Source organism: Montipora capricornis, chromosome 12 (genome assembly GCF_036669925.1).
Source record: "Montipora capricornis isolate CH-2021 chromosome 12, ASM3666992v2, whole genome shotgun sequence".
Lineage (NCBI taxonomy): Eukaryota > Metazoa > Cnidaria > Anthozoa > Scleractinia > Acroporidae > Montipora > Montipora capricornis.
This window is the reverse complement of record NC_090894.1, coordinates 39,487,438-39,507,437: the sequence shown is the minus strand read 5'-3', so window position 1 is coordinate 39,507,437 and position 20,000 is coordinate 39,487,438. Positions and strand designations below refer to the sequence as shown.

Here is a 20,000-nt window from a genome sequence, read left to right as displayed (position 1 = left end):
GTAAGCACCTTGCCAATACGCTTAGCTGCTGTTTCAGCCTGTAAATAAAATATTCATACATGTAATACAAAGGACAAGTTGGTTCAAAATAGAGGTGAAAAGGAAACAAAAATTTAGTTAGTTGGTTCATTACATGAAAGCTGCGTTGGTTACTTATCATATACCTGTAACTTATACACCGACTATCTGGCCAATTTAATAGCCTGACTGACTTCTTGGTGCACCCAAGAGACTAGATAATTATGTTGAGAATTATGGTGATATCCTCAGTTTTCCAGTCCGTTCTTTGAGAAATAGGCATCTGGTGGCCCCCCATGAAAACTCAAATAATTTAATTACTGAACTTTCACAGAATGCCATGATTGTACTGTTAACTACTGCCCTCACATACCACAAATAAACAATTTGAAAATCTTGAGGTAAGTTCGCAACACAATATAATTCAAAGAACTCAGTAACAATACTGAAAGTTTATATAACCAAAAAGACTACACATGGCATGAATTTATTAGCCCAATTTGTTCATGCTGTGAAGGACATGAAAGGTAATACTAAAGAACTACAGCTGTGAGTAAAATACTCACAAATTAATCACACTACATGTACATTGTCACATTTAGACACTTGAACCGCAATTAAGCAATAAAGCTCCACTTAGATTGTATAACTATCAAATCTATGAATTTACCTTCTGTGAGCTGGTAAATGCATGGTAATAAGAAGACACATATGTCATAACAGCTCTTTCATCAGGCTTAGCCATGTTGACCATTTCTAAAAGATACAGTTAACATGCTTGATTTTGAAAGATGTCAGCCTCAGTTTACCTTAATTTTCTTACGGGCAGGTACAATGCTGCCTGAAAGTGTTGACCCATTTACCGCGTCATTGCTGCATCACCCTGTCGCGATTTTTCCTCGGTATTCCTGCGGCAGGCTGATTTTCTGCCGAGGGAAATTTAGGGCTATGCTCTAAAGTTGCCGCAGGAAAGTCAACCGCGGTAAACCCTCAGTAAATAAAATTCCGGGTGGAGTTGGAAAGGGTTTCTGTTTACTTTGCTTTTCGATAAGCCAGATTATACAGGGCTCAAAGTTAACAAACAAATGGTCGCACACGCGACTAAATTTTTGGTTGTGCGCCTAAAAAATCATGTGTAATAGCACTCGTGCACCTTAATTTAGCTCAAGTACAGCAAGACTGAACTGCCTCTCTGCTTTCTCACTTGACTATACTTGCATACTCCGAGTAGTAAGTCACTAAACAGAAGCTTCAATAATAATAATGTTATTAATAAGCGTAATAATAATGTTACATTATTTTCCTTTCATCGGTGTGTGCTTATTTGTCCAGTTTTCTCAAAGAACCCCCTTAACGCCGGTGAAGGTAGATTCTTGCTGTTGATGTTTCATTCCATCTCATACTCTTCTGTTTTGTTAAAACTCCCCTGACACATACAAATGAAGACTATGAATAAAGCACATGCTCATTGCACACGTCAAAGGTTTGTGATAGTGGAAGGTCAAGAGAGGGTCAACAATATGAGCCTTTTTCTTCAAGGAAAGAAAATTGTTAAAAAAGTAAATTATATCCCATTTAAGTCATCGCGCTTGTATTGTCTTGCATTCACTAATTTTCTGTTAAAGAGCGAGCCTTCACATTCTACGAAAGCGAATAAATCTGCCTCAAATGATACTACGTCACTAAATCAGTCCGCGATAAAGCTAAAGAGGATAAGCGAATGAGCAAGAAAAGAAAAACATACCATTTTCAAAGAGCAGAGTCTAACAAATTTGAGTAGCTAGAGTGGGATTCAGAGAAAGAATTGATGCACTGCAGATAATTAAAGCTTTCCCCGTGTATTCATGCGCTTCATCCTTAGTCAAAGGTTCCCTGCTAGCAGAGGTCTCTTTTCTTTTGCCTTCGCTGGGCTGACAAGTACAATAACAGAGACCTCAACCATGGGTCGAAACTCACTCTGTTGAGCATGTGCGGGGGTTACTTAGCGACCAAATCCTCATGTGATGCTTCATGCTGTTTAGGCTCACTTAACAACAGCAGAATTACTGCACAGGAAGGTGCGAGACACAGTGGGTTTAAGTCACAGTCAGCAAACATATTGTGGGGCATGCGGTTTGAAGAGTCCAGTCCAAGGTTGTGGACGGCGTTTGGATAAAAGCGAGTTAAGATCCATAGCAGAGGTCTCTTTTCCCATACAATGCAAAAAGATAAGAGACCTCTCCTAGCAGGGAAGGTCAATTGGTGCAAGAACGTTAAACATGAGACACTCATCAAGCATTTACAGAGTTAGAGCCATGTTTACTGCAAGTACTGTTTTTGTATTGGTAGCAGTAAATCAAAAGCAGCAATGCAACAAAAAGTACTTCCAGAAGTTTTGGCCAGACAGGAAACAGCCTAGCAGAAAGAGCTTCAGCGAGAGCATGAAGTCAAATTCAACATTGCTTATAATAATATAGCGAAAAAAGAACTCCTGTTCACAAAGTAACGGCTGGTGCCTTTGCTTTATAAAATGGATGAAGCTGACATCGGTACAACGAACAACAACGACGTCAAATGCACAAAATTTATTTCTGCCATTTGCGACAGCCTAAAGTCTGATCTGGGTGACCTGATGGAATCAACGAAGCATGCGTCTATTATCAATTATGAAGTTGTATATCTATTCCGGTTTTCAAGTATATTTTCTTTGGTTACAAGTGTGCATTTGAAAAGGAATTACATGATGAAAATGTTTCTGTCATTTCGAATTGTACTTTAACATGATAACATGTAATAATAATTTGTTGTTGAAATTGAGAATTTTAACGGATGCTTGTTTCAGGAAAAAAATCCTGTGAGGAAGGCCTGGAATTCATCACAGCAGATACAAGCTTACTGCACAAAAGCTTCAAGGCAACACGTGTTGCTACCTTGTTGTACGTAAATTTTTTGTTTGTTGTTTTTGGTTTTCCCCTTGTTTCAGGCTTGGTTTTTATTTTGCATTATTTAGATATGATCATCTCGCATGCGAAAAGAACTGTCACATTCTGATTGGTTGTTTATTTGTAAACTTACCGGGAAAGACTAACCCATGAACCCTGCTTGGGTATAACTACAGTTAGTCTGTATTGTTTTGGATCACCGAGGCGTAAATTTTCTAACTACAGTTAGAGCGAACAGAAAAGCGGTCATATCACCGAAATAGCTAACTATAGTTACATGTATTCCCGTCTTCACTATAGTTAGTAGCCCAGATGTGACCACAGTCAATATTTGATCATTGGTGCATATCGGCGTGGCTTATGAAAATTCATCATGAGTGATGGCGGGCTGCCAAAAGAGTTACAAGTGAAAGCGCAACATGAGCACGGGAGCACGGGAGCAAAGATGGTTTGAACATCAGACTATGTCATGTTAAGAATTATGTCGTTCTTCAGGTAAACCTTAAATATTTCCCGAGTTTGTTTCGCTTAGCTTGCTGGTTTTGTGTTTTTTTTATAATTCAAATGCAAACGATGAGCGTTCAGATAATTAGGAGAATTCATTTCTCCAATAATCATAGTCTTTTCTTAAATGAATGAAGAGAATGAATGGGATCAGAATGTAGAAGCGGACTTGGTGGAAGGGCCAGTTGAGAGGGTTAGTTGGGAAGAAGTGGTGAAGGCGATGGGGGAAATGAAAGCAGGAAAGGCTGCTGGATAAGAGTTAAAATGATAGCGGCGAGTGGGGAGATCTGGATTGGTGTGATGGTAGAGCTGTGTCAGGGTGTGTTGGATGGAGGAGGAATGCCGGATGAGTGGGCGCTGAGTGTTGGTACTGATTTTCAAGGGGAAAGGGGATGCCATGAGTTGTGGGGCATATAGGGGGGTGAAGTTGCTAGAGCATGCAATGAAGATTGTAGGAAAGGTGCGAGAGAGGAGATTGTGGCGTATGGTGAAAGTGGACAAGATGCAATTCAGTTTTATGACAGGCAAAGGAACGATAGATGCAGTGTTCATTTTGAGGAGGTTACAAGAGGAGCACTTAGACAAGGAGAAGAAGTTGTATATGTGCTTCGTTGACCTGGAGAAGGCATTTGACAGGGTTCCAAGAAAGGTATTGGAGTGGGCAATGAGGAAGAGAGGTATACCAGAGGCAATGGTGAGAGCAGTGATGAGTTTGTATCAAGGTGCAAAGACACGAGTCAGAGTTGTCCGAGGAGTTTGAGGTGAAAGTCGGTGTGCACCAGGGATCTGTGTTGTCCCCGTTAGTTTTTGCGATTGTAGTTGACGTGGTTACGGAGAGTGTGAGAAATGGTTTGATGAGTGAGATGTTGTAAGCAGATGACTTGGTTTTGATGAGTAAGACGATGAAGGGGCTGAGGGAGAAGTTCTGGAAATGGAAGGAGGCATTTGAGAGCAAGGGGCTGAAGGTGAACCTCAGGAAGACAAAAGTGGTAGTGAGGGGGGCAGAAGTCTGTGAGTAAGGCACATCCATGTGGTAGTTGTGGGAAGCGAGTAATGGCGAATTCAGTGTTGTGTGTGAAATGTGGGAAATGGATCCATGGAAGATGCATGAAAGTAAAGAGGGTGACCTCGTGGTTGGGAAGAGATTTTGTGTGTGGAAGATGCAAGAAGCAAGCTGATGGATTAGTGGAACCGGTGGAGGAGTTGTGTGAAGAGGTGGAAATGGTGAGAGGTTTCTGTTATTTGGGGGATAGAGTGAATGCAAGTGGTGGCTGCAAGGCAGCTGTGACAGCAAGAGCAAGAATTGGCTGGGTGAAGTTCAGGGAATGTGGAGAGTTGCTGAACTCAAAAAGGTTCTCGCTCAAGGTGAAAGAAATGGTTTATCGGAGTTGTGTAAGAGTGGCGATGTTATATGGGAGTAAGACATGATGCCTGAGGGAACATGAGATAGCAATTTTGAGAAGGACTAAGAGAGCAATGTCTGGTGCAAAACTGATGGAGCAAAAGAGGACAGAGGCCCTAATGGAGATGTTGGGATGGAAGGAAACAGTGGTTCAGATGGCAAAGGCAAATGGAGTGAGATGGTATGGGCATGTGATGAGGAAGGAAGACGCAAGTGGACAAGGAGAGCAAGAGTGTTTGTTTGGAGAAAAAGGATGCCATGAATCGAGTGCGATGGAGAGTGGGAGTTAGAAAGATTGCTGACAAAGTGGGGTAAATCCGGCCACCCCTGTTTACGGCATAAAACTTGGATCAAAATTGGATTGATGATGATGATGATGAAAGCGATAAAAAAAGAAACCATTCTTAAATCATTCGTCGGCACGTTTGGTTGGTACGCTGTGTTGTGTTCTTGGGCAAAACACTTTACTCCCACGGTGCCTCTCTTCACCTAGGTGTATAAATGGGTACTGGCGAAATGCTGGGAGTAACCCTGCAATGGACTAGCATCCCTTCCAGGGGTAGTTAAAAAGACTCCTAGTCGCTTTATATGCTACAAAAACCAGGGATAAGCACCGGCATGTTGGGTCATTGGCTCAGAAAGTGCTTACCCTACATTTGGTCTCAAAATAGTGCCGACAGAGGCTCCGAAGCTTTGCAAGAATGCATCTATTAAAAATGAAATTTGACAAGTTTAACAATAATATGTGGAAGGAATACTTGCTTCTTTATGGGTGGCGGCATCAGAAATACAAGAAATTGATATGAAACAGAGAAAACAGAAATGGTTTAGTGATGGTTTGCCAAATGAAATAAGCCGTTTTTTAAAAGAAACTGTCAAAATACAAAAGGTTAAGACTTCTTTTGTGAAGCGATTTAGTCAAAATTGAAATGGTTTAGATTGTTTTCAATGGTTGAGATGAATGGTTGAGACACTGATGTTAAAATGGAACACAATAATACAAATTGGTTTATTCAACTGAGAATCCATCCGTAGACTAAATGTGAAATGATCAGGTCTGACAACAAATGATCTTGTGCCCCATAGCAGAATGGTTTAATCAATACAAGGCACGATTGAGCTAATTGACAAATGACTTCACTCACCAGCAAATGGTTTAATCGAGTGTCAAATAGTTTAAGGTACAGGCAATCGAAATTCAGTGCAAAGTCAAATGGACAAGACAAGACTGCAATGATTTAGTTAAAGAAGGAACGGTTCATTCAGTTGACGAACAACTTAACTCACCGGCAAATGGTTTAATGGCCTGACAAGTGATTCAGTGCAATGTCAAATGGACAAGACAAGACTGAATTGGTTTAGTTAAACAATGAAAAGTTCAACTAATCAACGAACGACTTAACTCACTGGCATATGGTTTAATCAAGTGTCAAATGGTTTAATAGTCGGGCAAGTGATTCAGTGCAAGGTCAAATGGACAAGCCAAGACTGAAATAACTTAGTTGACGGAGGCTCTGACGTAAATATCTGTCGTCAGCTTGATAACACTTGGCACGAACCTGGCAGGCTTTTTCTTCTCCGGGTCAAATTGTTTCCTTCCTTGTTTTTGGATGAAGTATTCTTTTTGTTTTTCGAGAGCAGGGCTAAATGTAACTAAGGGCTAAATGTAACTGATTAATGATGTCCATAGCATGAAGATAAACAAGATAAGGTCCTATGCCCCAGTTCACAGTTGTCTTCTCGATAGCTTTACTCTGTTTTCGTATGTGAAACGCAAACTGTGTCAAAGTGGGGTTTTGTAAAGAGCATAGTCTCCTTCACAGCCGTTTTTCAGGATATCACACAATGAGCTTTGCGTGACACCCTGACCATTGACTACATGACTGACTAAAAAGAAGGGTCCTTAAGGTAATTGCTTTGCTAAATGACGTACCATCCAGATTTTTGACAAACTTGGCAAAATTATTGATATTCAGACACAGGACACTTAAATAAGGCAATACAAAGACGGTGTCACCATGCTTCTTTTCACGCTGCATGCCCCTTTTTTCTAAGAACAACAAAAATAGCAAGGTGACAAACACCAACCCGGTGTCACCAACACATCACGCATGCACACAACCATTTCACCCGGTCAATTAGCAGCCATGGACAGCTGTTTCAGCCTTGCTGGGCCTCATCAGCATAGCGTAGCTAACATACCAAGAGGGTGTCTTAGACACCCCTTTAAAGTGACAGCTCCACAAAACTAATGTGATAAGCTGGGTTGGGAACAGCACAGCCGTTCTCCCACGACAAGCGTGTGGGAAGGTCGATCACCAAAAGAGACCAGTGTGTCACGTAATTTTTAAGTACTTGGAATAAAGGGCATGCCGCGCAAAAACAAGCATGGTGACACCATCTTTTTATTCACTTTTTTTGTGTCCCGTGTATGAATATCAAATTACTGTGCCAAGTTTGACAAAAATCTGGATAGTAAGTCATTTTCAAGACAATTACCGTATTTACCCGTGTATAAGTCGACCTTTTATGGCCTCAAAAGAAGCTCCAAAAATCGCCCTCGACTTATACACGGGTCAAAGATTTTGAGCCAAGTTCCAGCTAAGTAATTTATTCAAAATTAACATAATAATGTTGTCTTAGGCACAACGAATGCAATGGACAAAAGCCGACGTACATTGTAAAAGACTTCAAAATGAATGACAAAAGACTTCAAAACGAATGTAAGCAATTCCAGTTGAAATAAAAAAAGGATTTGTCCAACTCTAAATGTTGAAGATACTCACAAGCACAAATATGAAATAGACACTGGAAATTTTCGTTTTCCAAAGGCAGAAAGCTCTATAAGGCATTTCTGTTTCTTCGAATTAAAACACGATCGTTCAATGGCTTAGTAACCTGGCGCAATACCTCGTGTTTGCGTGCAAGCATCATCACTCGTGTTTGCGTGAAAATGCTGGTTGGTAATGATTGTTTTTTATTCTTTATGCAAACCTGGCAGATTTAAATGCTTTTGCTAACTTCGTATTGTTTGGTTTATGAGTTTTGTTTTGTTTGTCATTTGAGAAAGTGTAAGTCAAGGACCAATTAAACCTTGCACATTTTCGCATCGCTCGCAAGTTATTTTCAAAGATTTACTCCTGCTTCTGTGATGTTGCATTGTGCTTATCCTCTAAAGCCCTTTATCCTTAAACAACGAAAAAGGTGAGTTTGAGGTTTACATGTTCGATTTTCAGAGAACTTTTTCGAAACTCAAGGACAAAACGCCCGCATATACAACAGCTGCTGAACAACAAAACTATTAAGCGCTTGAGGCCCTGATTTTTTTGTATATCCACATTTCCAGAAATCGAAGAATACAAGATTAGTGTCCCATGAACATTTGACAAAGAAATTAAGAAATTGTGTTTTTTGCCATCAAAAATGGGGGGTCGACTTATACATGGGATCGACTTATACACGGGTAAATACGGTACCTTAAGGACCCTTCTTTTTAGTCACTCTTGTAGTCAATGGTCAGGATGTCACGCAAAGCTCATTGTGTGACATCCTGAAAGACGGCTGTGAAGGAGACTATGCTCTTTACAAAACGCCACTTTGACACAGTTTCCATTTCACATAAAAAAAACAGAGTAAAGCTATCGAGAAGACAACTCTGAACTGGGACACAGGACCTTATCTTGTTTATCTTCATGCTGTGGACATCATTAATCAGTTACATTTAGCCCTGCTCTTGAGGAAGAAAACAATTTCACCCGGAGAACAAAAAGCTTGTCAGGTTCGTGCCAAGTTTTATCGGGCTGACGACAGATATTTATGTCAGACCCCCCATCGACTAAATCATTTCAGTCTTGACTTGTCCATTTGACCTTGCACTGAATCACTTGCCCATCTATTAAACCATTTGACACTTGATGAAACCATTTCCCAATGAGTTAAGTCGTCAATCTATTAGTTGAACCGTTCGTTCTTTACCAAAACCATTTCAGTATTGTCTTGTCCATTTCACATTGCACCGAATCACTTGCCCGGCCATTAAACCATTTGCCGGTTACTTAAGTCGTCCTTGAACTAGTTGCACTGTTCCTTAACTAATTTAAAACCATTTCAGTCTTGTCTTGTCCATTTGACCTTGCACTGACTCAATTGCCAGTCACTTAAACCATTTGACACTTGATTAAGCCATTTGCCGATGAGTTAAGTCATTTTTCACTTAGCTGAATCGTGCCTTCTTTGAGTGAACCATTCTGCTACAGGGCACATGATCATTTATTGTCAGACCTAGTAAAGTAAAGTAAAGGCACTTAAATTAATGTCGGTAGTTCCTTCAGTTACGAAAGTGGTATCAATGAAGCCGACGGTGCGTCCTTTACCACACCGCCCTCCCCCCTCTGTCAGTGCTCTGTTTTACGGATATTTAAAGCTATAGCTACACGGATCAGAGAAAAGTTGAAACAGAGGTTGAAGTCACCGAGAATCTAACCAGGGACCTTTTGCTCGGAAAGCTTCTCCCCTGATTATTTCATATTTTGTCCACGGATGGATTCTCAGTTGAATAAACCAATTTGAATTACTCTGTTCTGTTTTAACATCATTATTTGAACCATTTCAAAACAATCTAAACCATTTCAAGTTTGACTAAACTGCTTCACAAAAGAACACTTAATTTTTTGTTTTTCGACAGGTTCATTTCAAAAATACAAGAAATTGAAATGAAACAGAGAAAACAGAAATGGTTAAGTGATGGTTTGCCAAATGAAATAAGCCGTTTTTTAAATGAAACTGTCAAAATACAAAAGGTTAAGAGTTCTTTTGTGAAACGATTTAGTCAAAATTGAAATGCTTTAGATTGTTTTCAATGGTTGAGACGCTGATGTTAAAATGGAACAGACTAATTCAAATTGGTTTATTCAACTGAGAATCCATCCGTAGACAAAATGTGAAATGATCAGGTCTGACAACAAATGATCTTGTGCCCCATAGCAGAATGGTTTAATCAATACAAGGCACGATTGAGCTAATTGACAAATGAATTCACTCACCAGCAAATGGTTTAATCGAGTGTCAAATAGTTTAAGGTACGGGCAATCGAAATTCAGTGCAAAGTCAAATGGACAAGACAAGACTGCAATGATTTAGTTAAAGAAGGAACGGTTCATTCAGTTGACGAACAACTTAACTCACCGGCAAAATTGGTTTAATGGCCTGACAAGTGATTCGGTGCAATGTCAAATGGACAAGACAAGACTGAAATGGTTTAGTTAAACAATGAAAAGTTCAACTGATCAACGGACGACTTAACTCACTGGCATATGGTTTAATCAAGTGTCAAATGGTTTAATAGTCGGGCAAGTGATTCAGTGCAAGGTCAAATGGACAAGCCAAGACTGAAATAACTTAGTCGACGGAGGCTCTGACGTAAATATCTGTCGTCAGCTTGATAACACTTGGCACGAACCTGGCAGGCTTTTTCTTCTCCGGGTCAAATTGTTTCCTTCCTTGTTTTTGGATGAAGTATTCTTTTTGTTTTTCGAGAGCAGGGCTAAATGTAACTAAGGGCTAAATTTAACTGATTAATGATGTCCATAGCATGAAGATAAACAAGATAAGGTCCTATGCCCCAGTTCACAGTTGTCTTCTCGATAGCTTTACTCTGTTTTTGTATGTGAAACGCAAACTGTGTCAAAGTGGGGTTTTGTAAAGAGCATAGTCTCCTTCACAGCCGTTTTTCAGGATATCACACAATGAGCTTTGCGTGACACCCTGACCATTGACTACATGACTGACTAAAAAGAAGGGTCCTTAAGGTAATTGCTTTGCTAAATGACGTACCATCCAGATTTTTGACAAACTTGGCAAAATTATTGATATTCAGACACAGGACACTTAAATAAGGCAATACAAAGATGGTGTCACCATGCTTCTTTTCACGCTGCATGCCCCTTTTTTCTAAGAACAACAAAAATAGCAAGGTGACAAACACCAACCCGGTGTCACCAACACATCACGCATGCACACAACCATTTCACCCGGTCAATTAGCAGCCATGGACAGCTGTTTAAGCCTTGCAGGGCCTCATCAGCATAGCGTAGCTAACATACCAAGAGGGTGTCTTAGACACCCCTTTAAAGTGACAGCTCCACAAAACTAATGTGATAAGCTGGGTTGGGAACAGCACAGCCGTTCTCCCACGACAAGCGTGTGGGAAGGTCGATCACCAAAAGAGACCAGTGTGTCACGTAATTTTTAAGTACTTGGAATAAAGGGCATGCAGCGCAAAAACAAGCATCGTGACACCATCTTTTTATTCACTTTTTTTGTGTCCCGTGTATGAATATCAAATTACTGTGCCAAGTTTGACAAAAATCTGGATAGTAAGTCATTTTCAAGACAATTACCTTAAAAACCCTTCTTTTTAGTCACTCTTGTAGTCAATGGTCAGGATGTCACGCAAAGCTCATTGTGTGACATCCTGAAAGACGGCTGTGAAGGAGACTATGCTCTTTACAAAACGCCACTTTGACACAGTTTCCATTTCACATAAAAAAAACAGAGTAAAGCTATCGAGAAGACAACTCTGAACTGGGACACAGGACCTTATCTTGTTTATCTTCATGCTGTGGACATCATTAATCAGTTACATTTAGCCCTGCTCTTGAGGAAGAAAACAATTTCACCCGGAGAACAAAAAGCTTGTCAGGTTCGTGCCAAGTTTTATCGGGCTGACGACAGATATTTATGTCAGACCCCCCATCGACTAAATCATTTCAGTCTTGACTTGTCCATTTGACCTTGCACTGAATCACTTGCCCATCTATTAAACCATTTGACACTTGATGAAACCATTTCCCAATGAGTTAAGTCGTCAATCTATTAGTTGAACCGTTCGTTCTTTACCAAAACCATTTCAGTATTGTCTTGTCCATTTCACATTGCACCGAATCACTTGCCCGGCCATTAAACCATTTGCCGGTTACTTAAGTCGTCCTTGAACTAGTTGCACTGTTCCTTAACTAATTTAAAACCATTTTAGTCTTGTCTTGTCCATTTGACCTTGCACTGACTCAATTGCCAGTCACTTAAACCATTTGACACTTGATTAAGCCATTTGCCGATGAGTTAAGTCATTTTTCACTTAGCTGAATCGTGCCTTCTTTGAGTAAACCATTCTGCTACAGGGCACATGATCATTTATTGTCAGACCTAGTAAAGTAAAGTAAAGGCACTTGAATTAATGTCGGTAGTTCCTTCAGTTACGAAAGTGGTATCAATGAAGCCGACGGTGCGTCCTTTACCACACCGCCCTCCCCCCTCTGTCAGTGCTCTGTTTTACGGATATTTAAAGCTATAGCTACACGGATCAGAGGAAAGTTGAAACAGAGGTTGAAGTCACCGAGAATCTAACCAGGGACCTTTTGCTCGGAAAGCTTCTCCCCTGATAATTTCATATTTTGTCCACGGATGGATTCTCAGTTGAATAAACCAATTTGAATTACTCTGTTCTGTTTTAACATCATTATTTGAACCATTTCAAAACAATCTAAACCATTTCAAGTTTGACTAAACTGCTTCACAAAAGAACACTTAATTTTTTGTTTTTCGACAGGTTCATTTCAAAAATACAAGAAATTGAAATGAAACAGAGAAAACAGAAATGGTTAAGTGATGGTTTGCCAAATGAAATAAGCCGTTTTTTAAATGAAACTGTCAAAATACAAAAGGTTAAGAGTTCTTTTGTGAAACGATTTAGTCAAAATTGAAATGCTTTAGATTGTTTTCAATGGTTGAGACGCTGATGTTAAAATGGAACAGACTAATTCAAATTGGTTTATTCAACTGAGAATCCATCCGTAGACAAAATGTGAAATGATCAGGTCTGACAACAAATGATCTTGTGCCCCATAGCAGAATGGTTTAATCAATACAAGGCACGATTGAGCTAATTGACAAATGACTTCACTCACCAGTAAATGGTTTAATCGAGTGTCAAATAGTTTAAGGTACGGGCAATCGAAATTCAGTGCAAAGTCAAATGGACAAGACAAGACTGCAATGATTTAGTTAAAGAAGGAACGGTTCATTCAGTTGACGAACAACTTAACTCACCGGCAAAATTGGTTTAATGGCCTGACAAGTGATTCGGTGCAATGTCAAATGGACAAGACAAGACTGAAATGGTTTAGTTAAACAATGAACAGTTCAACTGATCAACGGACGACTTAACTCACTGGCATATGGTTTAATCAAGTGTCAAATGGTTTAATAGTCGTGCAAGTGATTCAGTGCAAGGTCAAATGGACAAGCCAAGACTGAAATAACTTAGTCGACGGAGGCTCTGACGTAAATATCTGTCGTCAGCTTGATAACACTTGGCACGAACCTGGCAGGCTTTTTCTTCTCCGGGTCAAATTGTTTCCTTCCTTGTTTTTGGATGAAGTATTCTTTTTGTTTTTCGAGAGCAGGGCTAAATGTAACTAAGCGCTAAATGTAACTGATTAATGATGTCCATAGCATGAAGATAAACAAGATAAGGTCCTATGCCCCAGTTCACAGTTGTCTTCTCGATAGCTTTACTCTGTTTTTGTATGTGAAACGCAAACTGTGTCAAAGTGGGGTTTTGTAAAGAGCATAGTCTCCTTCACAGCCGTCTTTTAGGATGTCACACAACGAGCTTTGCGTGACACCCTGACCATTGACTACATGACTGACTAAAAAGAAGGGTCCTTAAGGTAATTGCCTTGCTAAATGACGTACCATCCAGATTTTTGACAAACTTGGCAAAATTATTGATATTCAGACACAGGACACTTAAATAAGGCAATACAAAGATGGTGTCACCATGCTTCTTTTCACGCTGCATGCCCCTTTTTTCTAAGAACAACAAAAATAGCAAGGTGACAAACACCAACCCGGTGTCACCAACACATCACGCATGCACACAACCATTTCACCCGGTCAATTAGCAGCCATGGACAGCTGTTTCAGCCTTGCTGGGCCTCATCAGCATAGTGTAGCTAACATACCAAGAGGGTGTCTTAGACACCCCTTTAAAGTGACAGCTCCACAAAACTAATGTGATAAGCTGGGTTGGGAACAGCACAGCCGTTCTCCCACGACAAGCGTGTGGGAAGGTCGATCACCAAAAGAGACCAGTGTGTCATGTAATTTTTAAGTACTTGGAATAAAGGGCATGCAGCGCAAAAACAAGCATGGTGACACCATCTTTTTATTCACTTTTTTTGTGTCCTGTGTATGAATATCAAATGATTGTGCCAAGTTTGACAAAAATCTGGATAGTAAGTCATTTTCAAGACAATTACCTTAAAAACCCTTCTTTTTAGTCACTCTTGTAGTCAATGGTCAGGATGTCACGCAAAGCTCATTGTGTGACATCCTGAAAGACGGCTGTGAAGGAGACTATGCTCTTTACAAAACGCCACTTTGACACAGTTTCCATTTCACATAAAAAAAACAGAGTAAAGCTATCGAGAAGACAACTCTGAACTGGGACACAGGACCTTATCTTGTTTATCTTCATGCTGTGGACATCATTAATCAGTTACATTTAGCCCTGCTCTTGAGGAAGAAAACAATTTCACCCGGAGAACAAAAAGCTTGTCAGGTTCGTGCCAAGTTTTATCGGGCTGACGACAGATATTTATGTCAGACCCCCCATCGACTAAATCATTTCAGTCTTGACTTGTCCACTTGACCTTGCACTGAATCACTTGCCCATCTATTAAACCATTTGATACTTGATGAAACCATTTCCCAATGAGTTAAGTCGTCAATCTATTAGTTGAACCGTTCGTTCTTTACCAAAACCATTTCAGTATTGTCTTGTCCATTTCACATTGCACCGAATCACTTGCCCGGCCATTAAACCATTTGCCGGTTACTTAAGTCGTCCTTGAACTAGTTGCACTGTTCCTTAACTAATTTAAAACCATTTCAGTCTTGTCTTGTCCATTTGACCTTGCACTGACTCAATTGCCAGTCACTTAAACCATTTGACACTTGATTAAGCCATTTGCTGATGAGTTAAGTCATTTTTCACTTAGCTGAATCGTGCCTTCTTTGAGTAAACCATTCTGCTACAGGGCACATGATCATTTATTGTCAGACCTAGTAAAGTAAAGTAAAGGCACTTGAATTAATGCCGGTAGTTCCTTCAGTTACGAAAGTGGTATCAATGAAGCCAACAGTGCGTCCTTTACCACACCGCCCTCCCCCCTCTGTCAGTGCTCTGTTTTACGGATATTTAAAGCTATAGCTACACGGATCAGAGGAAAGTTGAAACAGAGGTTGAAGTCACCGAGAATCTAACCAGGGACCTTTTGCTCGGAAAGTTCCTCCCCTGATAATTTCATATTTTGTCCACGGATGGATTCTCAGTTGAATAAACCAATTTGAATTAGTCTGTTCTGTTTTAACATCATTATTTGAACCATTTCAAAACAATCTAAACCATTTCAAGTTTGACTAAACTGCTTGACAAAAGAACACTTAACCTTTTGTTTTTCGACAGGTTTATTTCAAAACCACTTATTTCATTTGGCAAACCATCACTAAACCATTTCAGTCTGTTTTCTCTGTTCCATTTCAATTTCTTGTATTTTTGGCAGCGATTGCCGCCTATACTTCTCACCAAAATGGTGAAGATAAAATGAAGACAATCGCACAAGTTTGAATTTCAAGTCTCCATATAAAATAAGGTCAGGCCTAGACGAAAAAAGATACAATCGAACCTTTTTCAGGGTGTCTAGAAAATGCAGACCTGGAAAACGCAGATCTAAAAAAAGAAGACCTAGCAAATGCAGACCTAGCAAATAGCCATTTAGTGTTAGTAATATTATTTCGTTACTTAAAAAGTGTTTTGTAAAGTTATGTTTATGCCAAAAAAAAAAATCAGTTATATAAGGCAAGTTAGCGGACCTACACAAGTAAACAAAATTCCTTCGGGCAGAATTGCATCATAAGTAAAATTAATTTCCTTACTTTAACAGCAAATATTTGGAAATACCCGATTAAGCAAGGGCCAACCTTAAAGTAAGCACACAAAACACTTATTAATTAATTAAGGAAGAGTTTAGTCATTCATGTTAACTGTTTACAAACGTACACATCACATGAGACATCATATGCCATCGGCTGTGCATAGCAAGTTAGTAAATTCCAGGAACTTTAATACTTAGTGAATTGGACAACACTTAACAGTCTTAGGGTAAGCAGTCTAACCAAGCTGTAGGCTTGGTTAGGTTTATACCGTTATCTAGCGATATAGCGACATATTTTCAACACAGGTTTTGAGGCTAGTCCACATAAATCACAGAGGCAAAAAGTCATTATATTTGTCACGAAACTGAATTGGTCAGAATTTAGTGTGTAATAGTGATTGCCAAGGAAGCATTATTTTCTGCGTTTTCTAGGTCTGCGGGTCTGCATTTTCTATATCAGCATTTTCTAGACACGCCTTTTTCAAAAGCAAAAAAACATCTCACGCACACATACCATTTAATGACAAGTGCAACAGATCACTGTAACTTTCCCGCAGCAAACTACACCTCGGTTTTACTGAGGGAAAAAGATTGGCCTACCTCGGTGGCATACGACCACTACCCGTGGCAATGACGAGGTATTGCCTTGTCCTGAGGGGTCAATACTATCAGGTGGTACTGTACAAAAGTCGGACCAGATCGACTCAGAGCAACTCAAATCACTCACCTCAGGTTGAGCGAATAACGGTTTTGTAAGCCAGAACTATTCAACGATTAAGGTATATGAAAAAAATCATCAGAACATACAGCACAAATTTTAAAAGCCAACCAGCAAGAGGCAGTCTTATTGGTAATTTACAAGTATTCAGAGACCCAGGATAGGTTCCCACGACAATAAATAACTTGTGGTCAGAATGGGACTTAAACTTAGGCAGATTACATCAGACTGCCTTTTCAGGAAAGGCAGTCTGATGTATGCCGATTTTGGAAGGTCAAAGCAACTTAGATAGTAACATAGCAAGCTAATTCATGCAAATGAATTCAATGAGCTTCAAAATCCTAGTAACACTCTACAAACAACAGCATACTGAACCTTTCTTTCTTTCTTCACAGAAAATAGATAGCAATCAAAAACAACATTAAGGGGTGTGGCACTTAACTACAGAAAGGCAATAGTTGCTAAGGAAGCTTTTTAGTAAAGAGCACTACAAAAAGGGTTGCATAGATATTTCTAAAAAGTAACTCTTTCAACAGAAATCTGACATCACTTCTTAATGAGAAGGCGCATGCACAACTAGTCCCATTCCTCTGCCTGGTGTTTCAGTGAAAAACAGGTAAAAGCTTCCAGGAAATGAAAGGAAGAGGCCGTTCTTTTCACCAGAAGGGAACCATCCCATCAGTTTTGGTAAACTGTAGCATGGAATTTCAATTTGGACAAAAAATGGAACTGATATTTTGAAAGTGTATCAAAGGAGGGCCTTATGACATCATAATGTTTTTGAGAAATAATTTATTTAAAATCCATGCTACAGATTTTGCGTCAAAATGTTCTCATGCTGTTGCGTTAAAAATATGTGAAAAACATAGTTAACTCCCTGAGTCTTTTTGGCAGTTTCTGTTTAGGTCATGTGATTTACGAAATGTGCCTGTGAGTTGAACCATAAAAAGGAATGTTAAATAGAACACACTTGGTATAAAAGGATTACCGCACAGTTCAGGGAATACAAGAAATGACTATTAATTTGAAGAGGTCCATAGAAACGGTATGGTAGTTAAGAGCCACCCCCTTGATAGTTTCTACTTCTGTGCATATCAATATATCACCGGATGAAGTTTGAAGGGTAATCAAGAAACAGAAGTTGTTCTTCGGGGATCTTATACCTCTCAATATGTTGCTAAAACAGAAACCATTACTTCATCTCGCCCCTTGGATAAGATTGTAACGAAATCCAACACAGGGTGGACAAATCACTACCCAACAAAATGTGCAAAGGTTTCGGTAATTTGTAATGACTGTGTACAAGAAATTATGCACACTCTAAATGCAGCTAAGTAAAAGCATGGACAAAACTCTTGGCCAAAATTTAATTAACAATATAAAGTGTACTTCACACGACATAATTTTATACCTTTTAAGTAACTAAGGCTAAACTCTTATCCACGCATGGTGGCCATTTTAAACAACTGGATGAAGACTTCCTTGATTACAGGAACAACAATGTGGCTGAGATGGATTTAAAAACTGCCAACTCTTAGGCAAAACAATTTGATCAAAGAGGAGTGACTCACATAGCTGCCCCCCAACAAATTAATAATGTGTAACTGAACTTTATTTGTTTTTTTCTTTTCTTCAGGTACTCTGGTTTTTCCTCTTATCGACAACTAACATGTATTTGATTTGAATCTAACTGCTTCACTTGATTTGTCTGACTGATAATTTTAAACATAAAGCTTAACTGAAATATTTTTTATTTGGAAACTTAGGAAACTAACCTTCAGCATCCAACATCCTTGGAATGTCCAATTGTTTATCAGCAACCTCAAAGGCTAAATTCAGGTTTCCCAAGGGATCATCCTGAATTAAGTATACCATAGAATTGTTAGGGCAACAATCACATGTGGTAATGACAATGTTTACAAAATAAAAACTGAAAAATAACCTCATCCAACATAGAAACAATGCAACATTGTTTCAATAATCATGCATCAGGCAAATTTTAACCTTTATAGTAGGCATTTCACAAAAGTTTTGCACAGGAGGTCACAAGAGTTCTGCAGGGGGTGGGGGAACCTATATATTACATTACGTTATATTTTTTTGTAAAACAAAGTAAATAAAGATGATAAAAGCAACCAGGAAAAACCCAAGCGTCAAGAAGCAGGGACGTCAAAATTAGCAGAAAATAATCAACAAAAACTTTTTTGACTTGACAGGCTGCCTTACTGCAATGGGCCTTGGTAAATAAAGAGATTTCTTTATTCTCACCACCTGCATGTACTCTTTCAACACAGCTGTTCATTGCAAAGCCTCCAGAGATTATTTGTGAACTTTAAACATCATAAATTTTGCCCAAGCTGTATTAAGCACTATTGATTTTGTGTCACAGCTTGTTTCATGAAAAATAAACAATTTTCTGATGTAGAACATGAAAATAGATTACAATTTCATGGACCAGTTTGCGACATTAACATAGCCACCGTTTTACATAGACATTACTCAACACAACCGCCTTTTATTATATGAATACAATAGTACATACACTCTGATTGGCTGCTGAGCGGGCAAGATTTTTTTGTAATGACCGGGCATTATGAAAATTTTTCTCAGCTCAACGGCTCTTTTGAGTTGAGAGTAAAATCTACAAGCACGTGGGCGAAAACAACAAAAAATATGGACAACAGGATACAGATACTTCTTTAGTATAAGCCACAAAGAGAGCCACAGCAAGAGCGAATTTTATTATCCAAAGAATGAAGAACAGGCCAAAACTGAGCAAAACAACATGAGCAAAGTTATCACTCACAAAGACAAAAACTTCGGTAACAGTCGAGGAATTACAAAAGTTTGTTAAGAACAGAAAAGTGACAACACTGAAAAAAACATCAAGGGATATGAAGTGTTGTTACCGTTTTCTTGGCCAGATAAATAAGACAAATGTTCAGATTTTGGGACTTTCCACTGGAAGAACTTTTAAGGGTCAAACACTTGTAAACAAAGGTCAGTGTGTTTTTTTTAAATTTAAGTGGTTAAATTTGCCCCAGATCTTGACATAATAAAGAGAAAAACTGTCTCATTGTCAAAGAAACTGCGTCTTGTGGTTTCGATTGCATCAGCAGGTTCGTTTCGATTCAGTGAACACGACTTTGAATGACCTCTTGTGCGTGCAAGCGGATGTGGAAAATTACTTCCGGTGTTTGTTGTATTCTTTTTAAGAATAGTGCTAAAAAGGCCATGTAATAAATAACTTATTAACCTCATCCGTTCAGTCATTACAGGGAAATCTCAGAGCTCGGCTTTGACACATTGACCGAGCGATAGCGAAGTCAATACATCAAGGCCTCGGTCCAAGATTTGCCTGTAATGACCTCACTCTTGGTTAATAAGTGGTATATATTAACGCTGTTTTAAAACTAAGGATAGTCAGGACCTGATTTGAA

The 20,000-nt window shown here is 39.2% G+C and overlaps 1 protein-coding gene across 1 annotated transcript in view; it reads right to left on the bottom strand.

Annotated features, from left to right (window-relative positions):
- LOC138026712 (alpha-actinin-1-like) overlaps positions 1-20,000 on the bottom strand; it is a 57,917-nt gene that overhangs the window by 27,440 nt on the left and 10,477 nt on the right. Inside the window, exons 6-8 of the mRNA XM_068874160.1 lie at positions 18,336-18,417; positions 689-774; positions 1-38 (exon numbers count right to left, since the gene is read on the bottom strand). The exon at positions 1-38 is cut by the window's left edge and continues 55 nt beyond it. Of these exons, the coding sequence (XP_068730261.1) occupies positions 1-38; positions 689-774; positions 18,336-18,417 (206 nt within the window). The remainder of the gene's footprint in view (positions 39-688; positions 775-18,335; positions 18,418-20,000) is intronic.